General features: G+C 37.9%; 2 protein-coding genes across 3 annotated transcripts; one reads left to right on the plus strand and one right to left on the minus strand.

The window, feature by feature from the left end:
• Positions 1-704: 704 nt before the first annotated feature.
• LOC134331138 (UNC93-like protein MFSD11) lies at positions 705-25,746 on the minus strand. 2 transcript variants are annotated; one of them, XR_010015108.1, is made up of 14 exons: positions 25,031-25,746; positions 24,178-24,233; positions 23,593-23,700; positions 23,416-23,495; positions 23,034-23,130; positions 22,771-22,829; positions 22,348-22,495; positions 22,199-22,248; positions 20,625-20,690; positions 20,411-20,536; positions 18,153-18,327; positions 17,938-18,073; positions 1,847-1,968; positions 705-1,728 (listed from the first exon to the last, which is right to left on the minus strand). XR_010015108.1 is itself a non-coding variant. In XM_063012424.1 (13 exons), the coding sequence occupies exons 1-13, from the start codon at positions 25,118-25,120 to the stop codon at positions 16,735-16,737; spliced, it is 1,344 nt and encodes a 447-aa protein (XP_062868494.1). In that variant the 5' UTR covers positions 25,121-25,743; the 3' UTR covers positions 13,674-16,734. The 2 variants fall into 2 exon arrangements, 1 of the variants encoding a protein (XP_062868494.1); XM_063012424.1 differs by lacking the exons at positions 705-1,728; positions 1,847-1,968 and adding an exon at positions 13,674-16,887 and having other exon boundaries at positions 25,031-25,743.
• On the plus strand, positions 1,661-7,009 carry LOC134331150 (uncharacterized). Its single transcript, XM_063012440.1, has 6 exons — positions 1,661-1,928; positions 2,031-2,181; positions 2,796-2,889; positions 2,976-3,039; positions 5,242-5,327; positions 5,415-7,009. The coding sequence occupies exons 1-6, from the start codon at positions 1,764-1,766 to the stop codon at positions 6,184-6,186; spliced, it is 1,332 nt and encodes a 443-aa protein (XP_062868510.1). The 5' UTR covers positions 1,661-1,763; the 3' UTR covers positions 6,187-7,009.
• Positions 25,747-26,945: the final 1,199 nt, after the last annotated feature.

Here is a 26,945-nt window from a genome sequence, read left to right on the forward strand (position 1 = left end):
CACTGATCACACTTAGGATCCAGGATGCTATAGTTATTAACTATAGTTCTATAGTTATTCTATTTTAAATCCTCCCATCCCTGCTGGTCCGTGAAATTATCTTATCTTATATAAATATCTTATAATATCTTAAATATTTTATATGAAACCGGTCCGTGCTGCAATAAAGGTTGGGGACCGCGGATGTATACTATGTCTGTGACATACGTGTTGCCAATCAACCCTCTCTTAAATGCTGTGTGTGAATGAAAACATTTCAGAACCTGTGCTTGACGTGGAATGCCTCAATGATTACCAAGATGAGATGACATGCAGCCTCATGAGCACTGAACTGAACTGCTCTGAATACAAACTCGATGTGTTTCGTGAAACAGAACAGTAAGTTCATTTGTGTAATAGACTTAAAAATGTAACTCTCTGCGTTTATAAGTTCTGTTGCTTCTCACTGTCTGTTCCTGTTTTAAAGACTAGAAGTATTTCTTTATAATAATGCATACTAGGGATGTAACGATACACTCTACTAATGATGCGATTCATGACACTGGGTTCACGATGCGATTTCTTCTCGATTTTTTTAACAAAATTAAATTGAAGACAAATTATGACAAAGTTTCCTTTTATTATTTCTCTTAAAAAAATAAAATGAAATACTGTATTTGTTCTTATCTTTTGTTTATCTAAATAATGAATGCACTTTATTTTTGAGGTAGGTACAAACTATGCAAAACAATGCTGCACATTTCCCTTTTTGTGTAAAAAAAAACTGAAATGAAATAAATCCCACATTAAATAAATAAATGAATAATACAAATAAAGAAAGTATTCTCACATAAATAAATTTGGCTGGAAAATTCCGAACCTGGCAACCCTGTAGTGACGTCAACCAGGCGAGGTGAATAGTGCCATTGCCCTCTGCTGTTTAAAGTGAATACTGATTCATTATACATGTAAACCGATTTGAATTGTTACACATGTGAATCGACTTTTAACTGTCTTGTGGTGCATCGTTACATCCCTAATGTATAGATACATGTGTACAGTACACTGATATAATCCCAGCATTGTTTTGTAGTTTGTTCATGTGCAGTTTGGAGCAAATCAGCTCTAGTGTATGCAATTGCAAATCCCAAGTGTCGAGTGGATTTGTTGTTAAAGAGAACCTCGTGGTTAATGTACTGAGTGGAGAAAAGACTTTATTCACCAGCAATTTCATTACTGAAGACATCAGTAAGTAATCTTTGAATTATCATTTTGTCTATAGCATCGCTAAAATTTGATTTTATTTTAAACAAATACATTTGTGTTATTTTTAGTCACTGTGTTTTATAAAAATAATTACATGTGCCGCTAGCACACCAGAGCTAGGATTTCCAATACATCGTATCCAATCTCAGCTCTGCCTTCTGGCTAGGCTGGGCGGCTATATGAACAACGATTGGCAAGCCGGACCAGGGTTTCTCATAACTGGTGCAATTATGATCTCTGCTGGCTGATTGATGGCTGAGTTAAGGAATAATGCTGATCAGGGTATGGCTTTCCGTGCACAAAGCTGATCGGTATATGAACGCGCCTCGTGCAGGTGAAAAGATGCAGTCGTTACTGCACACGTGTCAGAGGGGGCGTGTGTCAGTTGCGAAGCTCCTGAGTCAACAGTGGAGGGTTGTATCAGTAGAGGTGAAGCGTAACGCAATCAGGGTAATTGGATACGAGTAGATTAGGGGAAAAAATCTGAGAAAAAAAGAGAGAAAAATATTAATAATTACATGTATTTTCTTCAAACAGTTAAGCCAAAAAGACCAGTGATTACTTCAGTCAAACAGACGAAAAATGAGAACTTTTATATTACCTGGAAGACCGACTACCAAGGAGCTTTATTTGAAGAATTGATTCCAGAGCTTACTTACAGTATCACTGGAAGCAACACCAACGTAAGTAATCTGTTTCTGATGAACTACTGTCCATCCCACACTAATGTAGAAAAAGAAACACAAAGCTAAGAAAATAATCAATTGTGTTATTTGTTCATACAGGAGACAAAGCCTTTGCGTAAAGGCCTGACAAGTTATGAGATTGTGGGCAGAAATCTTCAGCCTAGTACCAACTACACTGTGTGGGCAAGAGTAAAATGTGATCTTAATCAGAAGTTCAGTGACTACAGTGAGCCGTACATGTTCAAAACACGTATGTTTTATTAAATATATGCTTAACAGTTTACAAAAAAAAAAAAAAAGCCACATTTGCCACTCAGGTGGCACAGCGGTGAAACACACGCTGAACACCAGAGCTTGGATCTCGAATACATCGTATCGAATCTTAGCTTTGCCTGCCGGCTGGGCTGAGCAACCACAAAGGACAACAATTGGCCTGTTGGTATTAGGATAGGGGTGGGGTGTTTGCCAGATAGGGACTCTTTCATAACTAATGCAATTACGACCTCTGCTGGCTGACTGATGGGGCCTGCACAGAGACGGGAAAAGAGTGCTGTCAGGGTGTGTCTCTCTGTACACAGTGCTGATCCGCATTGCACTCGTCAACGTGTAGGTGACAAAATGCATACGGCTGCTGCCCACGTGTCGGAGGGGGCATGGGTTAGCTTTGTTTGTTTCAATCAGAGGAAGAGGAAGCATGAGCCAATCGGGCAATTGGACACGCTAAAAGGGAGATAAAGGGGAGAAAATGCATAAACAATATATATATATATATATATATAAACACATTTACAGAACATTTTGTCTGTTTATGCTTAACAGTTTACTACAAAACCAAATGTACTAAACTTTTGTCTGTTTTTTCAGCCTCATCTATACAGGACATTCTCAAAATAATAATTCCCGTCTTGTGTATACTTCTGATTATCTTTATATCCACCATGTTTTACTGTTACCACAAGTAAGAGCCTATCAAAATGTTTTCATACTTAGTTCTTATTGTCAGATATGCACATTATAACAATGTATTATTTTTTTTAATGACAGAATCCTTTCAGAGTGGTGGGACAAGGTTCCTACTCCAAAAATAGCTGCTAATGTTGTAAAACAGGTAGGTAATGCACTGTTCCTATCAGCTTAATTAAACTTACATTTTTCTGTTATCAATTACGTTCTTGTTGTTTTACTGATGCTCCGACTATTGTTTTTTTTTTGTTCTTTGCCCAAAACTTTGTAATGTTGCCATTCCTTTTCACCACACTTAAAAGACGTTTTGGCACCGAGGATACCAAGTGATTTAGTGTTTCAGCTTTTTTTTTGTCTCATTCTTCCTACAAACACGTTATAAGATGTGCAACAGTACGGGGTCGTCGTTGTCGCATTTTTTGTTTCAAAATTCTCCACAAATTCTCTACTGGGGACAGGTCAGGACTGCAGGCAGGCTGGTCCAGTACCCGTACCCTCTTCTTCCGCAGCCATGCCTTTGTAATGTGTGCAGCATGTGTTGTTGAAAAATGCATGGACGTCCCTGGAAAAGATGACGTCTTGAAGGCAGCATATGTTGCTCTGAGATCTCAATGTACTTTTCTGCATTAATGCTGCCATCACAGAAGTGTAAATGACCTTTACCAAGGGTACTGACACAGCCCCATACCATGACAGACCCTGGCTTTTAGACTTGTTGCTGATAACAGTCTGGATGGTCCTTTTAGTCTTTGGTACGTAGCACACGGCATCCATATTTTCCAAAAAAGACCTGAAATGCTGATTCATCTGATCACAATACACGTTTCCACTGTGTGATGGTCCATCCTAGATGCCTCTGAGCCCAGAGAAGTCGATGCCGCTTCTGGACATGGTTAACATAAGGATTCTTTTTTGCACATTAAAGTTTTAAGTGGCATTTGTGCATGTAACTCTGTATTGTAGTGCTTGACAAAGGTTTGCCAAAGTAATCCCTCACCCATGTGGTTACATCAGCTATTGTTGAGTGGCGGTTCTTGATGCAGTGCCGTCTGAGGGATCGGAGATCACGGGCGTTCAGCTTAAGCTTGCGCCCTTGGCCTTTATGCACTGAAATTCCTCCCGATTCCTTGAATGGTTTAATGATATTATGCACTGTAGAGGGAGAAATATGCAAATCCCTTCCAATCTTTCTTTGAGGTTCATTGTTTTTAAACATTTCAATCATTTTCTCACACATCTGACAAACTGGAGATCCTCTGATCATCTTTACTCATCAAAGACTCAGCCTTTCCTGGATGCTGCTTTTGTACCAAACTAAAGCAATAAGCCAATTAGAGGCCGTGCGTTACTGTGATTTTAGCACGGGGATGACGTTTTTGGAACGACGCGAAGCGGAGTGCCTAAAACTTCTTTCCCCGTGCTAAAATCATAGCAGTAACGCACGGTCTCGAGTGGCTTATTGCTTTTATAAAACGGCGGTCAGCATAAAATACAATAAATACAACAATGTTTAATACATAAATGTATTTATTGTGTATAAACTTACAATAAAGCATTCCTCCGCGACGCCAGGTAGTTCGATTAACAGTGTTGCTAGGCAACATGAGGGCAAAAATAACATTAACTTTTTCTTTTCAGTGGCGTATTAATATGGAATGATGTGAGGTGGTCATAGGTGTGAGTTTATCGGGGATTTTACAACGGCTTCGAACACGGCTCAGCCAATCAGATTTTAGGACCGGAACTATCCGTTTTATAACATGATTTTAATCACATGTTGACATCACCTGTTTGGAATCACGTAATTATTTAGTTTTTTTCACCTCATTACTAGCCTTAAATTGCCCCTGTCCTAAATTGCAGGAATGGAGGTATATTAACAAATGAAATGAAGCTGAGCAGATAAAACATGAAATATATTGGGTTCAAACTGTCTGCAATCAAATAAAAGTAAATGTAAATGTAAGGAACACTGCATGTATTATTTGTATTATTTGCATTTTTCATACTGTCCCAACTTTTTTTGATTTGGGGTTGTACATCCATTCCTGCACTCAACTAAAAATGATGTGATTTTAAACAGATGAAGTCAACAGGGGATTATATCATTAACTGGTACAAAAACTGAAAAATGTGACGACAACCCCGTACTGTTGCACTTCTTAAGATGTGTTTGCATAAAGTATGGGAGTAATAGTAGTAGTAAATTTACAGATAGTATATTATATACTCTCATTATAAAGCTCTAAACTTGATTGATGCATTTATATAATGCAAAGCTTTCAAGGTGTTATGGTTACTAAGGGTTACATTCTATATTATTTTCCTTTTTTTATTCTGCTCTTAGGTCCCAAATTTGCTATCATTTCAAAACGAGTTCTCCCCAGTCCATCTTGACTCTTCAAAACCAGACAGGATTGGAGAGAAGATATGGTGAGGTTTTTTACATACTTAAAGTGTACTGGTAGAATATGTGTAAGCATGGTTCTATTCTAAAATCACACTGTTTTCACTCAACAGGATAGGATCTTCTCAATTTGATATCATCAGTCAAACTAGTCTCCAGAGTCTTGGGAAAGATGGTGATTCATCACAAGTGATTTATGCTCAGACGGGCTATGAGAGTGTGGAAGGCAACAGCAGTAAAAATGATTCTCAGTGTGAGTTTGAAGACGAATACCACTCAACAGACCTTCCTCAAACAGTAATGTCCTACAAAATGTACAAACATCTGCAACCAAACACAGCTGAGTTTGGTGTCCAAAATGAGGGAAAGAAATGTTCTGACATAGAGAACAAGACCTACATTAAAACCTTAACTGATCACTTCAATCAGAGAAATGTTTTTTTCCCTACATTGTTTAAAAACCTAAACCCCCAAATAGAAACAGACTTCGGGTATGGCCCATGTACAGGCTGTTTGGAATCCACTAACACCGGCTCCACTCCTGTTCATAATACACCCTTCGTAACTCAGACTACTTTGGTTCCTGGATATCAGAGCGTCACTGAAGTCATGGATTGTGGTAACAAATCTGCGTCAGATGCATCTGTCGGCCAGACGTTTCTCCGCTCCCGTGAGGATGTTGATCTGATCATGAAAAAGCTCATGTGCAACAAGAAGCCACAGGATGTTCTATCCACTGCTTGGGAAATTATCCCAGTTGAGAGTGAATATAAAGATGTTCAGAGCTTATGCATGAACACAGAAGAACAACACAGCGCCACAGTAAAGCCTTCTTTGCAAATTTTCCCAAGCATTGAAATTGACTGTTCCTATCATAGGGTGTGACATCCTGTGGGATGTGTGACTGATATTTACAGTAAAAATTACATTATCAAGCCAGTAAGAAAAATGTAAATTGTATAAAAAGGTTTATCAATTTCAACTGATTCAATTTCACTTATCAGAAAGTTACCACCATAAAAAATTATGTACCACCACATATACACCTACGAGGCATAACATTATGACCACTGACAGGTGAAGTGAATAACACTGATTATCACTTCATCACGGCACCTGTTAGTGGGTGGGATATATTAGACAGCAAGTGAACATTTTATCCTCAAAGTTGATGTGGTAGAAGCAGGAAAAATGGGCAAGCGTAAGGATTTGAGCGAGTTTGACAAGGGCCGAATTGTGATGGCTAGACGACTGGGTCAGAGCAAAACTGCAGCTCTTGTGGGGTGTTCCCGGTCTGCAGTAGTCAGTATCTATCAAAAGTGGTCCAAGGAAGGAACAGTACACACACATACACACACTCTTGATTCTATTGACAAACTGGCATTTTACAGTAAAGAGTAGCAGGTCTCACAGGCCACATCATTGCATTAACGTATAGGAATTAAGTGTCTACTGAATAAAGAAGCCACAGTATAAGAACCACTGGTCGATGACATAGCTTTTACTTGTAAATATGTATTTAATATTATGTACCCAATGCCGTCCACTTATGTATCTGCATGTTAGAAAGTGCTACATTAAATGTGAATCTGGCAAGACTGAGTTTGAGTTAAATTGATGTTCACAGCTATTTTATCTCTGTAGAATATTTGCAAGCTTTACATTTTATTATACAAACAACTGAAATAAATAGAGAAAAATGACAAGTGCAGATGTTTCCAGACTGGTTTATTGCTTGAAACAACAAATAAATTATTATCATTTCATGTTTTGGGTCATGTTAAACTATGCCAAAACTAGCCACTTAGGTTGCGCAGCGGTAAAATACACTAGCACACCAGAGCTGGGTTTCCAAATCCAGCGTAACGAAACTCAGCTCTGCCACCTGGCTGGGCTGGGTGGCTGCATAAACAACGATTGGCTGTTGTTTATAGGGTTAGGGGCAAGCCGGATCATGGCTCCTCATAACTGGTGCAGTTACGACCTCTGCTCCTGCATAGGGCTGAGGGAAAATGCTGATCAGGGTGTGGCTCTCCGTGCACAGTGCTGCTCGGTATATATGAACTCAACTCGTGCGAGTGAAAATTGCTGTCTGTACTGAGCACGTGTTGGAGGGGGCGTGTGTCAGTTAAGAAGTGTCCTCAGTCAGCAGTGGAGGGTTGAATTAGTGGAAGCTGATCAGGGTAATTGGACACGACTAGAGTGGGGAAGAAAAATTGGGGGGAAAAGGTTGGACAAATAAAAAAATAAAAAAAACTATGCCAAAACTAAGTAAGATCAGTAATGTTACGACCATAGGTACTTTAAGTGATTATTTATGAGCAGCGTGTTTGATTTCTATCTAAAATGCAAATCCTGCCCCCCCAGTTCACGGCTCACTAGTTGGCATGCTGTATTTCTCTCACAATGCCATGGTTTTGTAAAAAAGTGAGAATAAGTTTCTCTCTGCAATGTCTGTGCTTTGCTATTTTGATGTCATATAAACATTTTGTGTCATTGACGGCACTGGGTCAGAGTTTAATCAGTGTAGCAGCAAGCTGTCAAAATCGAGCATCAAAGCAGCAAATCTGTACGGTGTTCATTCCTTGGAAGCATCACATCACATATTATGCAGTGCAGACAGTTTAGAAAGGATCGTGGTAAAGTCAGTTTTATATTGAACATTACTTTGTCATGGGTTTTCCAAACAATAGACATGTCATGTCTAGACAAGTTCCTGCTGTTTTTCTCTGAGGAAAGAAAGAAATCATGATGATGAAAGAGCTTTTATTGACTGTCTTTAGTTATTTAGTAATTTTAATTGTGGAAATCTATTCAGATTGTATAGACAGTGTGCCCAGAAGTATGTGGACACCCCTCCTAATTAGTAGGTTCAGTTATTTTAGGCATGCTATATTGTGACACTGATACTCATATCTGATCACTGTATGTAAAGTTTTGCACAATCTCCCAGTGTCCTAGTCTTTCTTTTAGGTACTCTGAATTACTTCCAGCTTCCAAACAACATGCAGACAGCAGGCTGGCTACACTAAACATACAACCCCAAATCAGAAAAAGTTGGGACAGTATGGAAAATGCAAATTAAAAAAAAAACTGTTTCTTACATTTACTTTGACTTGTCTGGTCAACTTCTTTAAATTTGTTAATAAAAATCCATTCCTGCATTTCAGCCCTGGAACACATTTCGAAAAAGTTAGGACAGGGCAATTTAGGGCTAGTAATGAGGTTAAAAAAAATACATAAGTCTCGCTCGGCTCCTCCACCCAGAACTCGGGGGAAGACATGCATCAAGGCTCTTTTCTGTACCGGCACCCAAGAACGAACTTATCCTGTCTGTCTGAGCATCAGTCTCTCAACGTCTTAAAAAGACAATTAAAACTCACCTCTTTACTAAGCACTTAAGCTAAAAACTAACACGTACTTACTAACGCTCTTATTTATTTCTTATTTACAAAAAAAAAAAATTATCTAACAGGGTTTCAGCAGATTTGTGTTCTTGGACTGCTCTCCACTCGAGTAAGGAAATGTTTACTGTGGAAGCACTTCTGAAAGTTGCTCTGGATAAGAGCGTGATTGTGTACAAAAGCAGTATTCATAAAAGGCTAGGTCTTTCAGAAGCAAAGATTGACATAGAATCACCAGTTTATCAACAAATGCTTAAAAAATTATTAAAAGGCACGGCTGCTGAAGAAGTGGGTATGGGTATGGATGCATATTAACAAATAAAATAAAGTTGACCAGACAATACCAGAAATATTTTTGGTTCATACTGTCTGCAATAAAATAAAAGTCAAACTAAATGTAAAGAACACTGCATTTTTATTTTTTATTACTTGCATTTTACATACCGTCCCAACTTTTTCTGATTTGGAGTTGTATTTTGTTGTATAATAAATAAATGAATAAATAAATGAGATGGCTCAGGTGGTATACTAACCCACCACTGCTGAGAATTACAACGTAGCAGTATAACACACTACATGGACAAAGGTCTGCATGGACAAAGGTCCTGGGACACACCTCTTAATCATTGAATTTAGGTGTTTTTTATTCAGCCCCATTGCCACAGGTGTATAAAATCAAGCACCTAGCAACACAGTCTGCCTTTACAAGCATTGTGAAAGAATGAGTCATTCTAAAGAGCTCACTGAATTCCATGCCAGCATTGCAACAAGTCAGTTCATGTCATTTTTAGCTCCTAGATATTCCACCATCAACTGTGGATGGTATTATTGAAAAGTGAAAGCATTTAGGAACCACAGCAACTCAGCCACAAAGTGACAAAACATGTAAAGTCACAAGGCGGGGTCGGCGAGTGCTGAGACACCTAGTGCATTAAAGTCGGCAACGGTCTGCTTATTTAATAACTTACAGTTACAAAAATCTGTAAACTAGGAGCTTCATGGCATGGGTTTCCATAGTTGAGCAGCTTAATGCAAGCCTTACATCATCGCTTAGTGCCAAGCATCAGATGGAGTGGTGTAAAGCACGCTATTACTGGACTCTGGAGCAGTGGAAATGTGTTCTGTGGAGTGACAAATCACGCTTCTCTATCTGGCAGTTTTCTCCCCATTTTTGGCATGTCCAATTTTTACCTGAATGCATTATGCTTCCTCTCTACTGGTGCTGACCCCAGTCCCTGATTGAGGAGAGCGAACTGACACACGTCCCATCCGACACGTGAGCAGTACCCGACTGCATCTTTTCACCTGCACGAGGCGAGTTTTCATGCCGATCAGCCTTGTGCATGGAGAGCCACACCCTGATCAGCATTATTCCTCTACTCTGTGCAGACGCCATCAATCAGCCCACAGTGGTCATGATTGCATCAGTTATGAGGTCCAGCTCCCTACCTGGATGAACAACAACCAAATGTTTTTCATAGTCGCCCAGCCCAGCTGGATGGCAGAGCTGAGATTTGATATGATGTATTCAAAATCCCAGCTCTGGTGTGCTAGCGTATTTTACCATTGCGCCACCTGAGCAACGAATCTGGGTTAACTGAAAAATCTGCCTCTGGATGCAAATGTAGTGCTTAATGGTTTAGGTTTTCATGGTAAAGCAGCTGTATAGAATCTTAAAATCACCACACATCATTGTTTCCCAAACCCCTGTAAATAATTCCCAACAACAACAGTAGTAATATATAGCATGCCCAACCACCTTGCTCACGCAGGGCGCAAAGGTTGATGGATTAAGTAAAAAGAAACCACGGCAAAGAAAACACAACCTGTTTGATTATGAAATCTATCTGTAAATGGAAGTCCTCATGCTACAGCTTGCAGTGACATTTTATACAACTATGTGCCTCTAACTTTCTGTCAACAGTTTGGGTAAGACCTAGTGTTGTTTTAGCATGATATTGCCCCAAGGACAAACAAAGGCCGTTGAGTCTGTGCTGATGTAAAATAGCTTTTATAACCTTTTACAACCATATTAAACACCTTTAAAATTCAACTGCAAGCAAGACCTTATCACCCCATCATCCGTAACTGGCCCTTTTAGTTCTCACTAAAAACAATTCAACTCTGTAGTTTCTCTTCGTTTCTCTTTGTCCTGTTTTACATTCCATGATTTTATTATCAGTTCCTCTTAAAATATCAAATCATTATTGTGGCTGATGGCTTATATTTCATCAAAAATATCATGTACAATACAAGAAAAACTCAATTGTTCCTCACACCTGCATTTTTTTTTTTACTTCACAACGGTTTGCTCATGAAATCATTATTTATAGACAAATAAATTCAGTGTCACATAATGTTTTAAAGCTGTTTCGCTTTGAATGGTTTAATTGCTCCCACAGCTTTTAGGATCTAAGTATGGAGAAATCAATACTCCATTATCTATATGTAACAGTGGGGCATTTATCTTGCACATAGAACATTAAATGTTTCCGGTTCTTTGGCCAACTGCTTGGATGCATTGTGCATCATCTTGCTACATATTATGAGGCATAAGAGGTCCATTTACCAGCTAATGGAGAGTTGTACTGCTAATATTCAGTGGACAGAAAAGGAAAAACATGTTTGTTTAAATTAAAGTGTCTTAAAAGCTGGTGGAAAAAACACGAGTATTTGCTTACATCTGTTAAGCTTTGGGACTTACCAGAATTCTTGTGTTAATCCTGTTCAACTCCTGAAACTATACACTTTTATTTTCACTTTACCATAGTCTTTTCATTAGAAAATGAATATACCAAAGAATACTTATTGTTACAGCTCAGTCTGCAGTCATGTTATTGTAACATTTCTTTTCAGCAGGGGTTACTGAAGATATTATAGCTTACACTGAGCTCCTGATTTGCAAAAATGATGTCATTTGGGGGTCAGCAAGTCTCCATTATCATATATTATCTATGTATCTATTGATGTATCTATCTATGAATGTATGTGCAGTATGTATGTATGTATGTATGTATGTATGTATGTATCTATCTACAATATATTGCCAAAAGTATTCACTCGTCTGCCTTCACATGCATATGAACTTGAGTGACATCCCATTCTTAATCCATAGGGTTTAATATGATGTCGGCCCACCCTTTGCAGCTATAACAGCTTCAACTCTTCTGGAAAGGCAACTCTTCTGGGAAGGCTATTATCTATCTGTATGTCTGTCTGTCTGTCTATCTATCTATCCATCCATCTATCCATCTATCTAGATGTTCATTACTATCACGTCACATCATTTACCCGAACAATCAAAGTTTTTTTGTTAATTCAGTAATAGAATGGCATTTTGCCTCATAATTATAAAGACTCAAACGTACAATAGGCAAACAGCAATGCTTTCAAAGCTTGTTGTTCATCTCTTTGTGTATTTTCTTCTTCCCTTCTAAATAGTTCGATTTGTCTGCATCTACTGGCCAAACATGAAAGTGACACTTCATGTCCACAAATACTCTACATACTGTTGTTGAGAGCTCAGTCCTTCAATTTATGGCTATACATTACATTTAGCATATACATTTATGCTGTACATTCTCTAGCTACTGTATATGGAAGACTGTATTAATAATGTATTTTACCCCTTTTCTCTAAGGACAACAAATATAATTTGTGGCATGGATCCATGTGTTGAAAACATACCTAGAAGCGGAATTGAATAAAATGGTTTATGTGACTGAGTTTCAGAAGTCAGTGGCTGCTACTTAAGACAATGTTTACATAAGCAAATTCAACGTGTTTTGTGGAAGAATTATTATTGCAAAAATTATTCTCTAATTTTAATTGTGTTAAAAGACAGTACAACATAAAAACCACGATGCTGCTGTGATAAATATTCACTAACTTTCATTACCCAATTCCAAAGTCCTGTGGACACAGGTGAAACATGCAAAACCCTATACAATCAGTCTGCTATCGTGACATTACAACCCAACTGTCCAGGATCCTGTAGTGGTGCAGAACCTACAATATGTTGTGCCAACTTGTTGTCTACTAAGCTTTTGTGTTTTTAGCCTTGTGTCCAGTGTTTCCAATGAACACGTTATCCAAGATAAATAAAACCCCAAATCAAAAACAGTTGGGACAGTATGGAAAAAAACCAAATAAAATACAAATGCAAAACTAAATAATGTGATTCCAAACAGGTGATGTCAACGTGTGATTGTAATCATGGTTTGGTACAAAAGCAGCATCCAGGAAAGGCTCTTTGAAGAGTCTTTGATGAGAACAGATGATCAGATGATCTCCAACAAATGCATGAGAAAATGATTGAAATGTTTAAAAACAATGTACCTCAAAGAAAGATTGGAAGTGATTTGCATATTTCTCCCTCTACAGTGCATAATATCATTAAACAATTTCAAGAATCGGGAGGAATTTCAGTGCATAAAAGCCAAGGGCGCAAGCTTAAGCTGAACACCCGTGATCTTCAATCCCTCAGACGGCACTGCATCAAAAACAACCACTCAACAATAGCTGATATAACCACATGGGCAAGGAATTACTTTGACAAACCTTTGTCAAGCACTACAATACAGAGTTACATGCACGAATGCCACTTAAAACTTTACTGTGCAAAAAATGTCCAGAACCGGCGTCAACTTCTCTGGGCTCTGCGGCATCTAGGTTGGGCTATCACAGTGGAAACATGTATTGTGGTCTGATGAATCAGCATTAATGCAGAAAAATACAATGAGATCTTAGAGCAGCATATGCTGCCTTTAAGACGTCATCTTATCCAGGGACGTCCATGCATTTTTCTACAAGACAATGCAAAACCACATGCTGCACTGAGGAAGAAGAGGGTACGGGTACTGGACTGGCCTGCCTGCAGTCCTGACCTGTCTTCAATAGAGAATGTGTGAAGAATTTTGAAACAAAAAATGTGACAACAATGACCTGTTGAATGTACTTTTGCACATCTTAAGACATTTTTCTTTTTTATTAAAATTTTAAATTGTTGCAAATGTAAGAATTGGTTGGACATAACAACCAAAATAATAAAGAACCTCCCATTTATTATTTAATTAATACAAATTACATTATAACATTATCAAAATATTTAGAAATGAAAGTCTGTATAAATGTATATAAACCCTGAGAGAATGAACGATAGCTATGTGAACTGATAATGTCTAGCTCATCCATGTGCAGGGACATCTAATATTACAAATATACAAATATAAAATAATAATAATAAAAAAACATGATCAGTTTTTTTTACAAAGAGTAGATTAGTAGCTAACATATAAATATACTAACATATAGATATATCACATAAAAAAAGTACAGAGTATAACGGAGACACAACCATACGCTTCCAAAGCAGTGTTCATTTTTCCAACCTGCAGTAATTTTTAGAACATTGTGCATATCACTATCATAAAATTGGCTTATCTAACTGCGGGTGTTTTGCCACCTTGTGACATATGTAAATAAGAAAAAATGAAAAGAAAGACGTGTTCAAAACAAGTCAGTCTAGAATAAAAAATGAAAAGAAAAGCTTTTAGTGGTTAGGATGATTAGAAAAGCTATGATTAGAAAACTTAATAATCACCTAGACACAGGTGATACTGCATGTTGTAATAGTGTTTGTTGTTTATTCTTCACTAGTATTTAACCTCAATGGAACGGAAACACAACAACAACTCAGTTCTGATGCCTGCATGCCAGTTATAGGTGCTTTCGATAGTGGACAGGGGTAAATATGGACTCTTTGAGTGACCTCTAACAATGAACCCTCATACACAGAAGGGTTTAATTAACTGTCTTGTGACACATTCACTTCATCACCAGTTTTAAAATTATTTGCTATTGGAACCATAGGAGCCTTTGTGTTGGTCCCTACCCAAGGCCATAACAGCAGTTGCTCTCTGGCAACCATGAGTCTTGGCTGTGCAAAACCCTGAGTGGTTTGTCCCTCTTCAGACCACTTTTTTAACACAGATTTCTGACCATAAGAATTTAGCCCTTTCATATCTGCTGCATTTAACACATACTGTGAGTAACCACTATCAGCCCAACATTTAATATACCTGTACATTTACTTTTACTTCTGTCTATTAGGTCTGGCACATTGTGTGCAAAAACAGATGCAAATAAAATGTTAATTACCAAATATGTAACCTTTTGTATTTAAATAATAAAATATTTAGGCTGAAATGTGCTTCTAACATTAATACACATTCAACTGTTGGTAAAGGCACATAAAAAGTATTGCTTGCTTTTGTTGTTAGAAACTTAGAATGCAATATATGTATAACTATGTGATAAGTATAAATATATAACTGAGTATTACTTGGCAGGACCATTAAAGGTTTAAGCTTACTGATGCATGAGGTTTGCATAGAGTCTGTTTGATTTAATGGGTAGATATGAATACCTCCTTTCCTTCCAGAGAACAGAGCTAGTATTGTTCTCAAGGATTCCCAGCAACACATGGCTACAGCATTGTCTGGGCTCAAACAAGTAATTTCTTGAGAATAGGGTAAAAGCTTTAATGTTGTACTACAGGCACAATGATCGTTTAACAATCTCAGCAGTGGCCAACCGGGGATCTACAGAGACACAGTCGGCTAACTGTCTGAAGGACAAGGAATAGCCAAAGCTCTGTGGCGGCTTGGCATTTCATTCAGGGTATTACTGTCTTGCGTCCAGTGTTTCCCGTTGGAACCGGACTTGCGGTGACCCTGTACACGGTTGACAAAATTATGATAGGAAAAAATTGTCAAACGCCCTAACATTATTTTATACTGAAATTATCAATCAATAACCAACAATTTAATAAAACAAACATATCACAAATCATTAATAATTTATGCTTTAGTATCTAAAGTGCCTTAACCCTGCAATGTCTCACACCAAAAAACAGTTTTTCCTTAAGCACCACACAGAGCCACATAATTAAGGCCCTACCTAATTCATGGCCATGAAAATCGCATCACGGACCGTGAAATGAGCCGTTTGCTGTGAAATTTAAAATGTAAGGTTTGTGTTTAGCAATTTAACGTTTTTTCATTTGCACAGCATTCAAGAGCCTCACATTTACTGGTTAATTTGCACTATGAGGCGGTCCTAGCAATCCTTCAGCAATTCGGTTAGCAATCGGTTAGTCAAAATGTCCAAGATGTTAAAGTGTTAAGCAGCTAAAAACACTACTTGGGTAACTCACTCGCTCACTCACTTTTTTAAATGCTTATCCAGTTAGGGTCACGGGGGGGGGGAGCTTTTCAATGGGCGCAAGGCACACAGTAACACCCTGGACGGGGCGCCAGTCCATCGCAGGGCAGACACACACACACACATTCACCTATCGGGTAATTCAGTGTCTCCAATTACCCTGACTACATGTTTTTGGACTGTGGGAGGAAACCGGAGCTCCCGGAGGAAACCCACGCAGACACGGGGAGAACATGCAAACTGCACCGCCTGTGGATCGAATTCAGGACCTTCTTGCTGTGAGGCCACAGTGCTACCCACTGAGCCACCGTGCCACCTACTTGGGTAACTGAGTTTGAAAAACTCCCAACCAATTCTGTGGACGCGGGCGAGGGGGCAGTTGGGTATCAAAACACGGACGAGTATTTTCGTTTTTGAGACCGTTGCTGGATTTACAGTCAGTCATTAAGGTAGGCTGTGCTGTGTATTGTAGCTTCAATTTATTCTATCATTCAAATTATGAGTGTTATTTAATGACTGCTGTGAAATGTGGTACTTTTCTTTAAAAATCTGTGAAATCTGTGATTTTTTTTAAAAAGCGAGGTCCGTGGAATTAATCACATTCACCCGTGAATGTAGTAGGGCCCTACACATAATATTACTCATACGATCCACTGTAGTGTTTTCTATAACAATTATAACCATACCTTGCACTTCAGACACTTCAATTACTTTAAATGAAAACACTACTGGTGTTAGCAGTGCAGCCTGGAGTCATTTTTTTAAATAAATGACTCAATACTGGAAGGAGTTGAAGTGAGCAGACCTAGTATTCTGGCAGATCGGTTGAGGCATTCAAGATTTGCTCCACCACAAAGAAGCCCAGCGTTCCTATAAAGCCCATAATGACCATGATCAGAAGCTGCCAGCTCAGCAGCAGGTAGCCACTGTAGAAAAATGCCACTGCTGCAGAGACAGACTGGCAAGGAGAAAAATATGCATTAATAACACTTTATTGGCTCAATGTTCTTTTCTAAACCCAGCTATGCTAGGTCAGTGTTTCTCAGTGTTTGGTAAACTAGGTTACATTGGCTTGCAACAGTAAACAAAAGCAGGTCTAGTCGGCCACAAACATGCAATAATTTTCAGTGTTAATAGGCCAAAAAGGAAAAGTAGAACAGTAGCAGCACCTCTGTGCATCAGTGGCTGGTGTTTTGGTCAAAATAATGTCAAAGCGAGGGCACTCAGGTGGCGCAGCGGTAAATTACACTAGCCTTCTACCACTGTAATGCAGTGTTCGAATCCCCAGGAGTGCTATCGGCTGGCCGGGTGTCCAAATACAGACATGATTGGCTATGTCAAGGGGAAGGGGAATGGCAGAGATTCCTTGGAAACCAGACCAATATGACCTTGGCCATTCTGGTCCAAAAGTGGTGAAAATGAAATGGAAAAAAAAGGCAAACAACAATGGCAGACGAATCACAATTGCATAATTGGATATGACTAAATTAGGAGAGAAAAAAAAATAATAAACACATTAAACATTATAACTCTCATAGTTTCCACAGTTTTTTCAGACTGGATTGTAAACTACTGATTACATTATCTTTTATTTTATTTCTTAATCACTGGATCCTGGTCTGGGTTACACCGGATCTGGTTCCACTGGGAAACACTGAGTGTATGGCAAAAAAAAAACATGGATAATACATTGCGGGGCTTCAAGCCACCAACCACACACACACACCCCATCCCCCAGAGAAAACCAACCACGTTTGTGTAGACACCCAGGTCAAACCCGGATCCTAAAGATGGTGGGCTAGAGTAATAGACTGCTATGCCAACCAAACAGTCACAATTCATTTATGTGTGCGTTTTAAAAAAAGAAAAAGGTTAGGCACAATGTGTTTCCCCAATACTGAAACTTAGGTTAGGATCTACAAAAATGTAATTGAATGTAATTCTTAATAGTTTCCAAACGTTTTCTTGAAACTGCAAATCATTTGCTTTTGTGTTCATTTTTCCTTACCTGAATGAACTTAAAGATGGCAAAGGCTGGAGCACTTTGCTCAGTGTAAACTCGGCCCAGAATGCTGTAAAGCTGAGTGTTGAAGCAGCTGTCCCCAAGCCCTATCAGGAAGCTGCACAGCATAGCAATGGACACACTGAAAGAAACCGGGACACTTTTGTAACTACACAAAACAGCAGCAAAATGCAGTAGGATAGTAGGATAAGAGTATGTACCTGGGTGACAGATAGGGGTGGTGCTGTGTGCTGGTTTCAAAGACAACAGGAGCATCAGCTGGGATATTGAGAAAGATCAGGTAGAAAGCCACAAAATGCACCACCATTCCAAGGAAGACAACTGAGGTGCGTCTGAAGCGGCTGTTTTTCAGCACAAGTCCAAACAGCCCTCCACCTGGGGGACAGAGCCAAAAACTTTAATTAATAATGTGTTTATATGGCACCTTTTACAGTAGTGTTCAAAAAAATTGCAGTGATTTTAAAAAAGTGAATAAAGCACAAAATCATTATAATAACTTTTATTTCCATAAATGCAAATGCACTGAAAATACTACACTTTTAATTCTAAATCAAAACATTAACAACATTTAGCCAGTTTGTGTTCATCCTTTACAGAAAGTTAAGAAAAATTAATATTAGGCTGTTCAAAAAAATAGCAGTGCCAGCATTTATCTTTAAAAACTCAAAAAATGTATGTATAAACTGAAAATGTTTGAGGTTTCACTTTACTTTAAATTACTGAACTAATATTTAGTGGCATAACAATTGTTTCCGAGATCTGTGTTGCATGGAGTCGACCAACTTCTGGCACCTCTATTGCTGGCCACTCTATTACCTTAATCTTGTTTGTCTGTAACCAAGATGTTTTGGGTCATTATGGGTCAACACCCATTTTAAGGGCATTTCTTCTTCGACATAGGGCAACATGATCTCCTCAAGTATTCTGATATATTTAAACTGATCCATGATCCCTCGTATGTGATAAATAGACGTAACACCATGGTATGAAAAACATCCTCATATCATAATTTTGTACCACCATGCTTTACTACCTTCACAGTGAACTTTGGCTTGAATTCAGTGATCGGGGGTCGTCTGACATACTGTCTATGGCCACTTGACCCAAAAAGAACAATTTTGCTTTCACCAGTCCACAAAATGTTGAGCCATTTCTCTTTGGACCAGTCAGTGTGTTCTTTGGGAAATTTGAACCCATTCAGGACACGTCTTTTTCTTAACAACGGGACTTTGCAAGGAGTTCTTGCTGGTAAATTGGCTTCACTTAATCATCTTCTGTACTCACTGGTAACTTCACATGTTCCTTGATCTTTCTGGAGGTGATCACTGGCTGAACCTTTGCCATTCTGGCTATTCTTTGATCCATTCAAACAGTAGTTCCACGCTTCCTTCTGTATCTTTCAGGTTTTGGTTGTCACTTTAAGGCATTTGAGGTCATTATAGCTGAGCAGCCTATCATTTGCTGCACTTCTCTGTATGTTTTTTCCCTCTACAATCAACTTTTTAATCAAAGTACGCTGTTCATCAGAACAATGTCTGGAACAACCCATTTTACCCAGTATTTCAGAAGGAAATGCGCTATGACCAACCTGTGCAACATTTGCCACCCTCCTACATTAAATAAGGGCCAAAATTGACACCCGTTCTTCTGCAGAATGAATGACTTCACCAATTGAACTCCTCACTGCTATTATTTTGAACAACCCCCTTTCAATCAATGCTTCGATTACTCAGAATAAGTGGGATGCATGTCCTAATTGTTGGGTTTGTTTTGTTTTCAATACTCTACTACACTTTCAAGTAAATTATTTGCTATGTAGAAATAGCATTTCTACTAAAAACTTTGATTTATCAAGTTAATGGTGTTGGACTGCAATTTTTTTGAACACCACTGTACATACCCATTATAATTATAATTATTTATTATTATTATTTTGATCTGCAGGTAATGCTGGTGCTACACATCTTTCTAATACAGGTTGAACTGCTTCCTCTGCTTACTTTCTGCGTGGAGCCTATGTTGGTGCAGGACTCCTGCGGGGACTCTGGTTTCATCCAACATCCCCAAAATATGCCAGTAGGTAGAGTGGCTACTAGAAATTTCCCCTAGGTGTGAGTTCAGGGTCACACAGTGAGTGTGTGATGTCTTGCAGTAACCTAACAGCCTGTCCAGGGTGAAAACCTGCCTTGTGCCCAATGTACAGGCTCAGGATTCACAGACACTCAAAAAGTAATTTACTGAACATTGATGATGTATTGTTATTTTTTTTGTTTGTATTAGTAGTAATAGTATATTGTAAAGTGAAATGAGTCCCATCTGCAGGTAGTAGTTTTAACATAAACACGATGATGACAAAATAGTAATGTAACATGATTTTAATGTGGAGCATAAAACCCTCATTAATCATGCTATTCATTCACCTGCTGAGTAAGTAGTGCATACTGAAAAATTTGCTTACCAAGTATCTCCCCAACTCCCACCACTATTCCTGAAATGCCAATCAAGGCTCTGGCTCTTGTCCCAAACTGAGTCGTAGCTCCGATGCAAGTTCCATACACACCACTGTAAAAAGCCAGCTCCAGACCTCACGAGAGAAAACACTTCCATCACTCGTTACGTTGTGCTACATTTTACTAGTATGAGGATTAATGTATTGGGATAGTCACACTTACCACTGTAGGCCATGCAACAGCTTAAGAGTAACATTGTTTTAGTGCCAAAGAGCTGCAAAATGGTTTCTAAAAAGAAGAGCACAAAATAATAATTCACGTTTAGACCAAAATTTTAGTTTATATTGACTGCACTTAGCAGATCATTTTATCTAAAGCAACTTACAATCGTGACTGTATACAATCCAGGCATTTGTGGGTTAAAAGCAGTTCTACATTGTCATGAAATGGCAAACACAAGGTTTATTATACCAGTCATTAAGTAATGGATGCACTGGGTTTCCCGTCAGTGTTAGTTTTTCATGGCATGTGTAAATGTTTATGTTTCCAATATGGTCTCATCTTTCATCATGTGCCCACTAGAGGTTAGTTCCTTTTTTTTAAATAATTTATTAGGATTTTAAGATGTTTTATACACTTTGGTTACATTCATGACAGGACAGGTAGTTACTGGTTACACAAGATTCATCAATTCAAGTCTTTAATGGACAATTGTGTATTTCCAATTCCCCTCACTTGCATGTCTTTGGACTGTGGGAGGAAACTTTTGTAGACATGGGGAGAACATGCAAACCACACAGAATAGACCCAGAATGCTCCACCTGGGAATCAAACCCAGGACCTTCTTGCTTGTGAGGCAACAATGCTACCCACCGTGCCATCTCTACAGGTTAGTTTATTGTCTGTTTTATGGTTGTTTTAACACATCCTGCCCTGATATTTGGGTATAAAGAGCTAGTTTTGTTCTTTGCCAAGTATTGAAGTAAATATGCATATTATCAAGTGTCATCTGTGTTAATTATGTCCCCCTATGTGTCCCTCTTGCATGTTATTGGGTTATGGGTCATGGAATGGCCATTATGTTCCTCAATTTTTCCAAATTAAGAACGATTTGCTGATATAATGCACACATTCTGCATCCTCTCTGGCTCAACCGGCATTACACATATGAAGCAAATAAATATCTTTAAGACATTATGGTTGTGAAGCAAAATCATGATAAGCTGCTGTCGTTTGTCTTGTAAGACCATATTCTACTTCATGTACCTTTGATAGCAATTATTTATATGTAAATTAATGTCACTTTATAAGTTTTCATTGTGGGGCGCTCAGGTGGTGCAGTGGTAAAACACGCAAGCACACCAGAGCTGACTCGAGAGAGTTCGAATCTCAGCTTTGCTACTTGCAGGCTGGGCTACTATACAGACAATGGGTGGCTCGTCCAAGGGTGGGACTGCCGGAGGGGATTCCTAATAACTGCTACAATTACTCTGCTGGCTGATCAATGGCACCCGCACAGAGATGGGGGATAATGAAGATTGGTGCGTGACTCTCTATGCGCGACACAGATCTCCATATGAACTCGCCTCGTGCAGGTAATAAAAAGCAGTCGGCTAATGCGTGTCGGAGGGAGCAAGTGTTAGTCACGGCTCTCCCTGATCAGGAGTGAGGGTCAGCAGCAGCAGAAGAAAATTAAATCCAATTTGGTAATTGGATACAACAAAATTGGGAGAAAATGCAAAAAATATTTATATTATTGTGACAGACTAAGCTAATACTATGATTTTAGTACTTACTGAATTCTGTTTTAGCCTCCTTTATAGCAAAGCTGGCTCGCTGCTTAAATCTGTAACAGTAAAAGCCAGTACAAACAACCTTTAATTTCTGTGATAATCTCTAGACAGCAAAAAAACTAACTTAACTAAACTGACTAAATGGGCTTTACCTTAGTCCAGAAGACAACAAGGGCTGTCCCTCCTCTTCAGACAGAATCTCCTCTTCATCCTGATGTGACTTTCTCAAAATGAGAAAACTTAAGGTTCCAAGCACAGAGGTGACCAGCAGTGCAAGAAACATGTTCTTTCTGTCTCTGTCTGTAGGAGACAATAATATTTAAGATAATATTTAATAAAACCACACGTTCTGGGTTTTCAAATTCAGGCTTAATCAAATTCCAAATTCAAACGGTCTCTTAAATCAGTAAATAATTGTTTTCTAAACATTTTCTAAAATGTTGCCAATTTTTACAATTTAGGTGCATGTTCCTAATCACAACTACGAAGCCAGACGGGTAAAGGCTGACACATGCTTTCTTCAAAAAAATATTATTTTTAAGTTAAATTAATTGAGAAAATCTTTGTCAAGTTACCTGAGATTTCAGCTTTTCCTTCCCAGTCTAAATAAACATATATATTGCCAAACAGCATACTGAAAATAAGAAAAAGAATTGAAGTTTAAGTAAACAGCAACAAACATATTCTAAAAGAGTCATGAAATCTAAATCTAAATACACGATAGAAATGTGTGAATGTGGTAGACTTGATCAATGTTATTCTTTAATGGTATTATATGTTATCATTTTAGTCAAAACATACCCATGTGCATTAGTAGGTTTTGTTTACTTTGCCTTACCTGCACTGCAGTAAAGCCCAAAAAAGTCCTGTGTTCCTGTTAATAGTGGAGGCATCCGAATTCCCCACCAGAAAGTGACCTTGAGCTGTCCAAAGCACTGTGGAAAAAAATTCAATTTAAAAGTGTACAAAGACTAAAACCACTGACTGAATATTACAAATATTGCTGAAGTCTTATCCAAAGCACTGACTTAAGATTCGTATCGGATTATCCTTTGATAACTTATTAAGTCCCACAAAGGAACCACTAAGCCTGGCAGTGTGGCTGTAATGAGGTATTTAGCTGAAAAAAGGATCTACACTGGAGGTCAAATAAAATTCACAACACATAACTTGCCGTGTGTAGCATAAAATATCAAATTCTAAGGAGTGAAAATACTTACAGGCTGCTCCAAACCCAGTAAGGACAGAGGTCAAATAAAAGGACCAGATGGATGGAGTAATGAATACAGCGACATAACCACTAAGACAAAACAGTGTTGATCAAAGATGAGGTTATGCTGAATGACAAACACAAAATAATGTAAAAACAAATTCAATTTCTAGTCTTAAATGCTTACCTGTACAGTATTCCACTAAGAAACATAGTAAATTGTGGTCCAATGACTGTTACCACAGAAGGAGCAAATAAATTAGCAAAGGAAAAGACTCCATATATTATCCCAAGGCTGAAAGAAAACATATTAAATACATCACATTCATAGACATGTATTGATATCGGTGTAGCAAACTATGTACATAAATTGTATACTTTAGTACTAAATAATTTTTGTCTATTCCTATTATTGCACAAGGCTACTAGGAAATAAATCACTGTAAATATAATGCTGTAAACTAAAACTCTGTTGCCAATATTGTTCTTCTACCAAGTGAATTGAATTGCAGTTAGCTAGCTGGCTTGTTGGCGGTGATGAATTCATTCATTAGTTCATTCATTCATTGTTTTATCACCGCTTTATCCAATTCAGGGTTGTGGTGGGTCCAGTTCACTGGGGAACAAGTAGAAAACATTAGTCACAAGTCCATCACAGGGCAAACACACACATACACACATTCACTCATTCAGTCACGACATTTTTAGTAGCGCCAATTAACCTAACTGCATGTCTTTGGAATGTGGAAAAAAAATGGGTATCAAACCTTACCTGTGATATCCACTTCCACTGAAAGTAGCATTATTCAGACTCTTCACCACTGTTTGCTGAGGCGGAAAAAAAAAATATGACAAATGGTACAGAGCAAAAAGAATGAGCAGAAATGGTGGTACCTTGAAACTCAACGTCAATTGGTTCTGGGAGTGGTGTTGAGTCTAAAAGACGTTAAGGTATTTTTTTCTATAAGGATGTATGGGAAATCTGTTAATGTGTTCCATGGTTCCACTTGCATATATTTTAGGCTATGTAAAATAATAAGGTTGTTTTTGACACTTATACACTGAAAAGTGAGTTTAGGGGACGTAGAGTTACAAGGTACCACTGTATTGTTACAGTACTACACTTTGCTCAAACTATTAATTAAGATATTAATGCTGCTCTGGGTGAAATTCAGCAGTAACCAATTGTTTCCTAAAATCATTGGAACAATTTGTTTTTTTTAAATATTTTATCTTTTAGCTATCTATCTATCTGTTACATTAGATATATTATTGTCATATGGTATATTAGTGATTTTAATAAACCCTTATTGTGCCATAATGATGCCTGTATGTGATCCATTACAGATATTTATGGTGAATTACAGTTTCTCGAGTGATGGGGAAGATTGCAAGCACGGGTTGCGCCTGACCCGGATTATTATACAATGCCTTTATATGCTCAGCATGCATGAACAGGGATAGACAAACACTTTCTGCATGATCCTCAATCACATGACAACTTTGCATTTCTTTCATTAAGCATTTTAGTCACTTATGTATTAAAATGACACACTTTCCCAACTGCTCTTGTTTTATTATCAATGATCAAATGCATGCTAAGACTAAAGAAAGTAAATACTTACTTCTATATTGCCACAGGTGGTGAAGGCTGTAAAAATAAGCAGAAATGCGATTCCCAAAACCACCACATTGTAAGTCCTGATGTCTGCCATCTCTCTGGTGTAGTAGTTATGCAAACTCAACAAGATCACTCAGTCTGAACAGTCTTATATGTTTAAACTAAGATATATGTCAGTAAAAAGTCGATATACGACCAACATAGTAATTCAGGCAGCATCACTGTTCAGATCCCAACTTTTTGCAGACACAAAAAAATACTGGTCACATCCCAGCAGCATGTGATCACTGCTTTTCCACTTCTGTCTGAGCTGGAAATGATCCCAGATCCTCCTCAAATGTAGAAGTTCAGCATTAGTTAGCTTAACAACAAACCACTTCCAGCAGCTTTCACGCTACTTAAGCCACTTCCATGTCTTAATTTGTTTATCCTTAATGCAATAAAGGTTTTAACAATCCCAGATGATAATCAGAAATCTCCGCAGTATTTTAATAGCATGCATTTTTATCTGAATAGACAGCTAAGTCGCTGTGTTATTAATACTGAAGTGGAATACCCCCGCTGCAGTAGTGTTCACTTACACTTATCTTGCTTGTAACTATTTTAATAATGTACTACTGTATCAAAATATCATATTTTTAAAGACAGGTTAGGTTGTGTTTTCCTTCTTAAGCTAGTTAATAGATAACTAAAGTCAACAGCTTTGCAAGTAACGCTACTGACTTCCAGGTCGCAACAACTTGACAGTCCAAAGTAGACCTGGGCGTCGATCCCAAAAAGAGTCGATTCCACGTTTTCAGGGATCGAAAGCAGAGACCAAAGCTCTGGAGTCGATTCATTGGAAATGATCCGGTTCAATTATCTCGTGATTAGATTATTAAACTGAATTTCTTCATTCTTACCCCAAGCATTTAGTCAAATAAATAGTTATAAACGATGGATTAAAACGTTTTGATAGTTCAAGAGACGAGAACATTGAGAGTTAGGTTAATCTTGAACAATAACATGGATTTTTAAATAAGGTGGATTTAAGTTAGTACAGGTTTATTAAGGCAAGTTTATTGTCAAAGTCACAGATCTGCATAGCAAGTTAAAGCAAAAGAAATATGTAATTCTTAAATATATTCATGTTTAGCTGTTTATTCTTTATCATGTTAAATGGAAATACAAAAACTTCTACTAAATAGGTGACATTTACAGTATATTATATTTTCTAGACAGCTTAGTGTCTGTATGTTAAAACACTGTAATGGAAAATTAAATGGAAGAATTTGTGCGTAGTTTTAAATGGGTTTTAATGAACCAGTTTTATCATTTAATCAATTAAAATTAATTGTTTAAAAAACTTTTATATCTATGATAATGGCTTTGGTGGAAGTGAGTAAGATACTTGATTAGTAATCAGAAGGTTGCTGGTTCAAGCCCACTACTGACAGGTGCCACTGTTAAGCTGCTAAATAAGCCACTATACCACAATAGCTTATGATGTGTGCAACCATAAGGCCATTTAGCAAAGCATGCTGGATTGATTTCATTTTTGAGCTGTAAAGCTAAAGTACGAGGAAAGTGCTCTTAGGCATGTCTATTAGCAGAAGACATTTTAGAAAGCCAGATGTTGTATGTGCTAGTATATTCCCCAAATATGACCACCTAAGTGTTTGAGTAGGAACAATTTTATTATGACCAATACACATTAAAAGGCAAAACTCAGAGGCTGAAATTTAAGGCAAAGTGTGGCAGTTAGAGTAAAGTGAATGGCATGATCTTTATTATTATGTGTTAATACTTTTAACAGATGTGTAATATACTATTAATACATAATAAAAAAATACATAAATCCTTAAAATACTTAGATTTTAGATCAGTGTTTACATTTATATTAACACATACATAATGTCTTAAACATTTATTAACTATAT

The sequence above is a fragment of the Trichomycterus rosablanca genome, chromosome 2 (genome assembly GCF_030014385.1).
Source record: "Trichomycterus rosablanca isolate fTriRos1 chromosome 2, fTriRos1.hap1, whole genome shotgun sequence".
Classification (NCBI taxonomy): domain Eukaryota; kingdom Metazoa; phylum Chordata; class Actinopteri; order Siluriformes; family Trichomycteridae; genus Trichomycterus; species Trichomycterus rosablanca.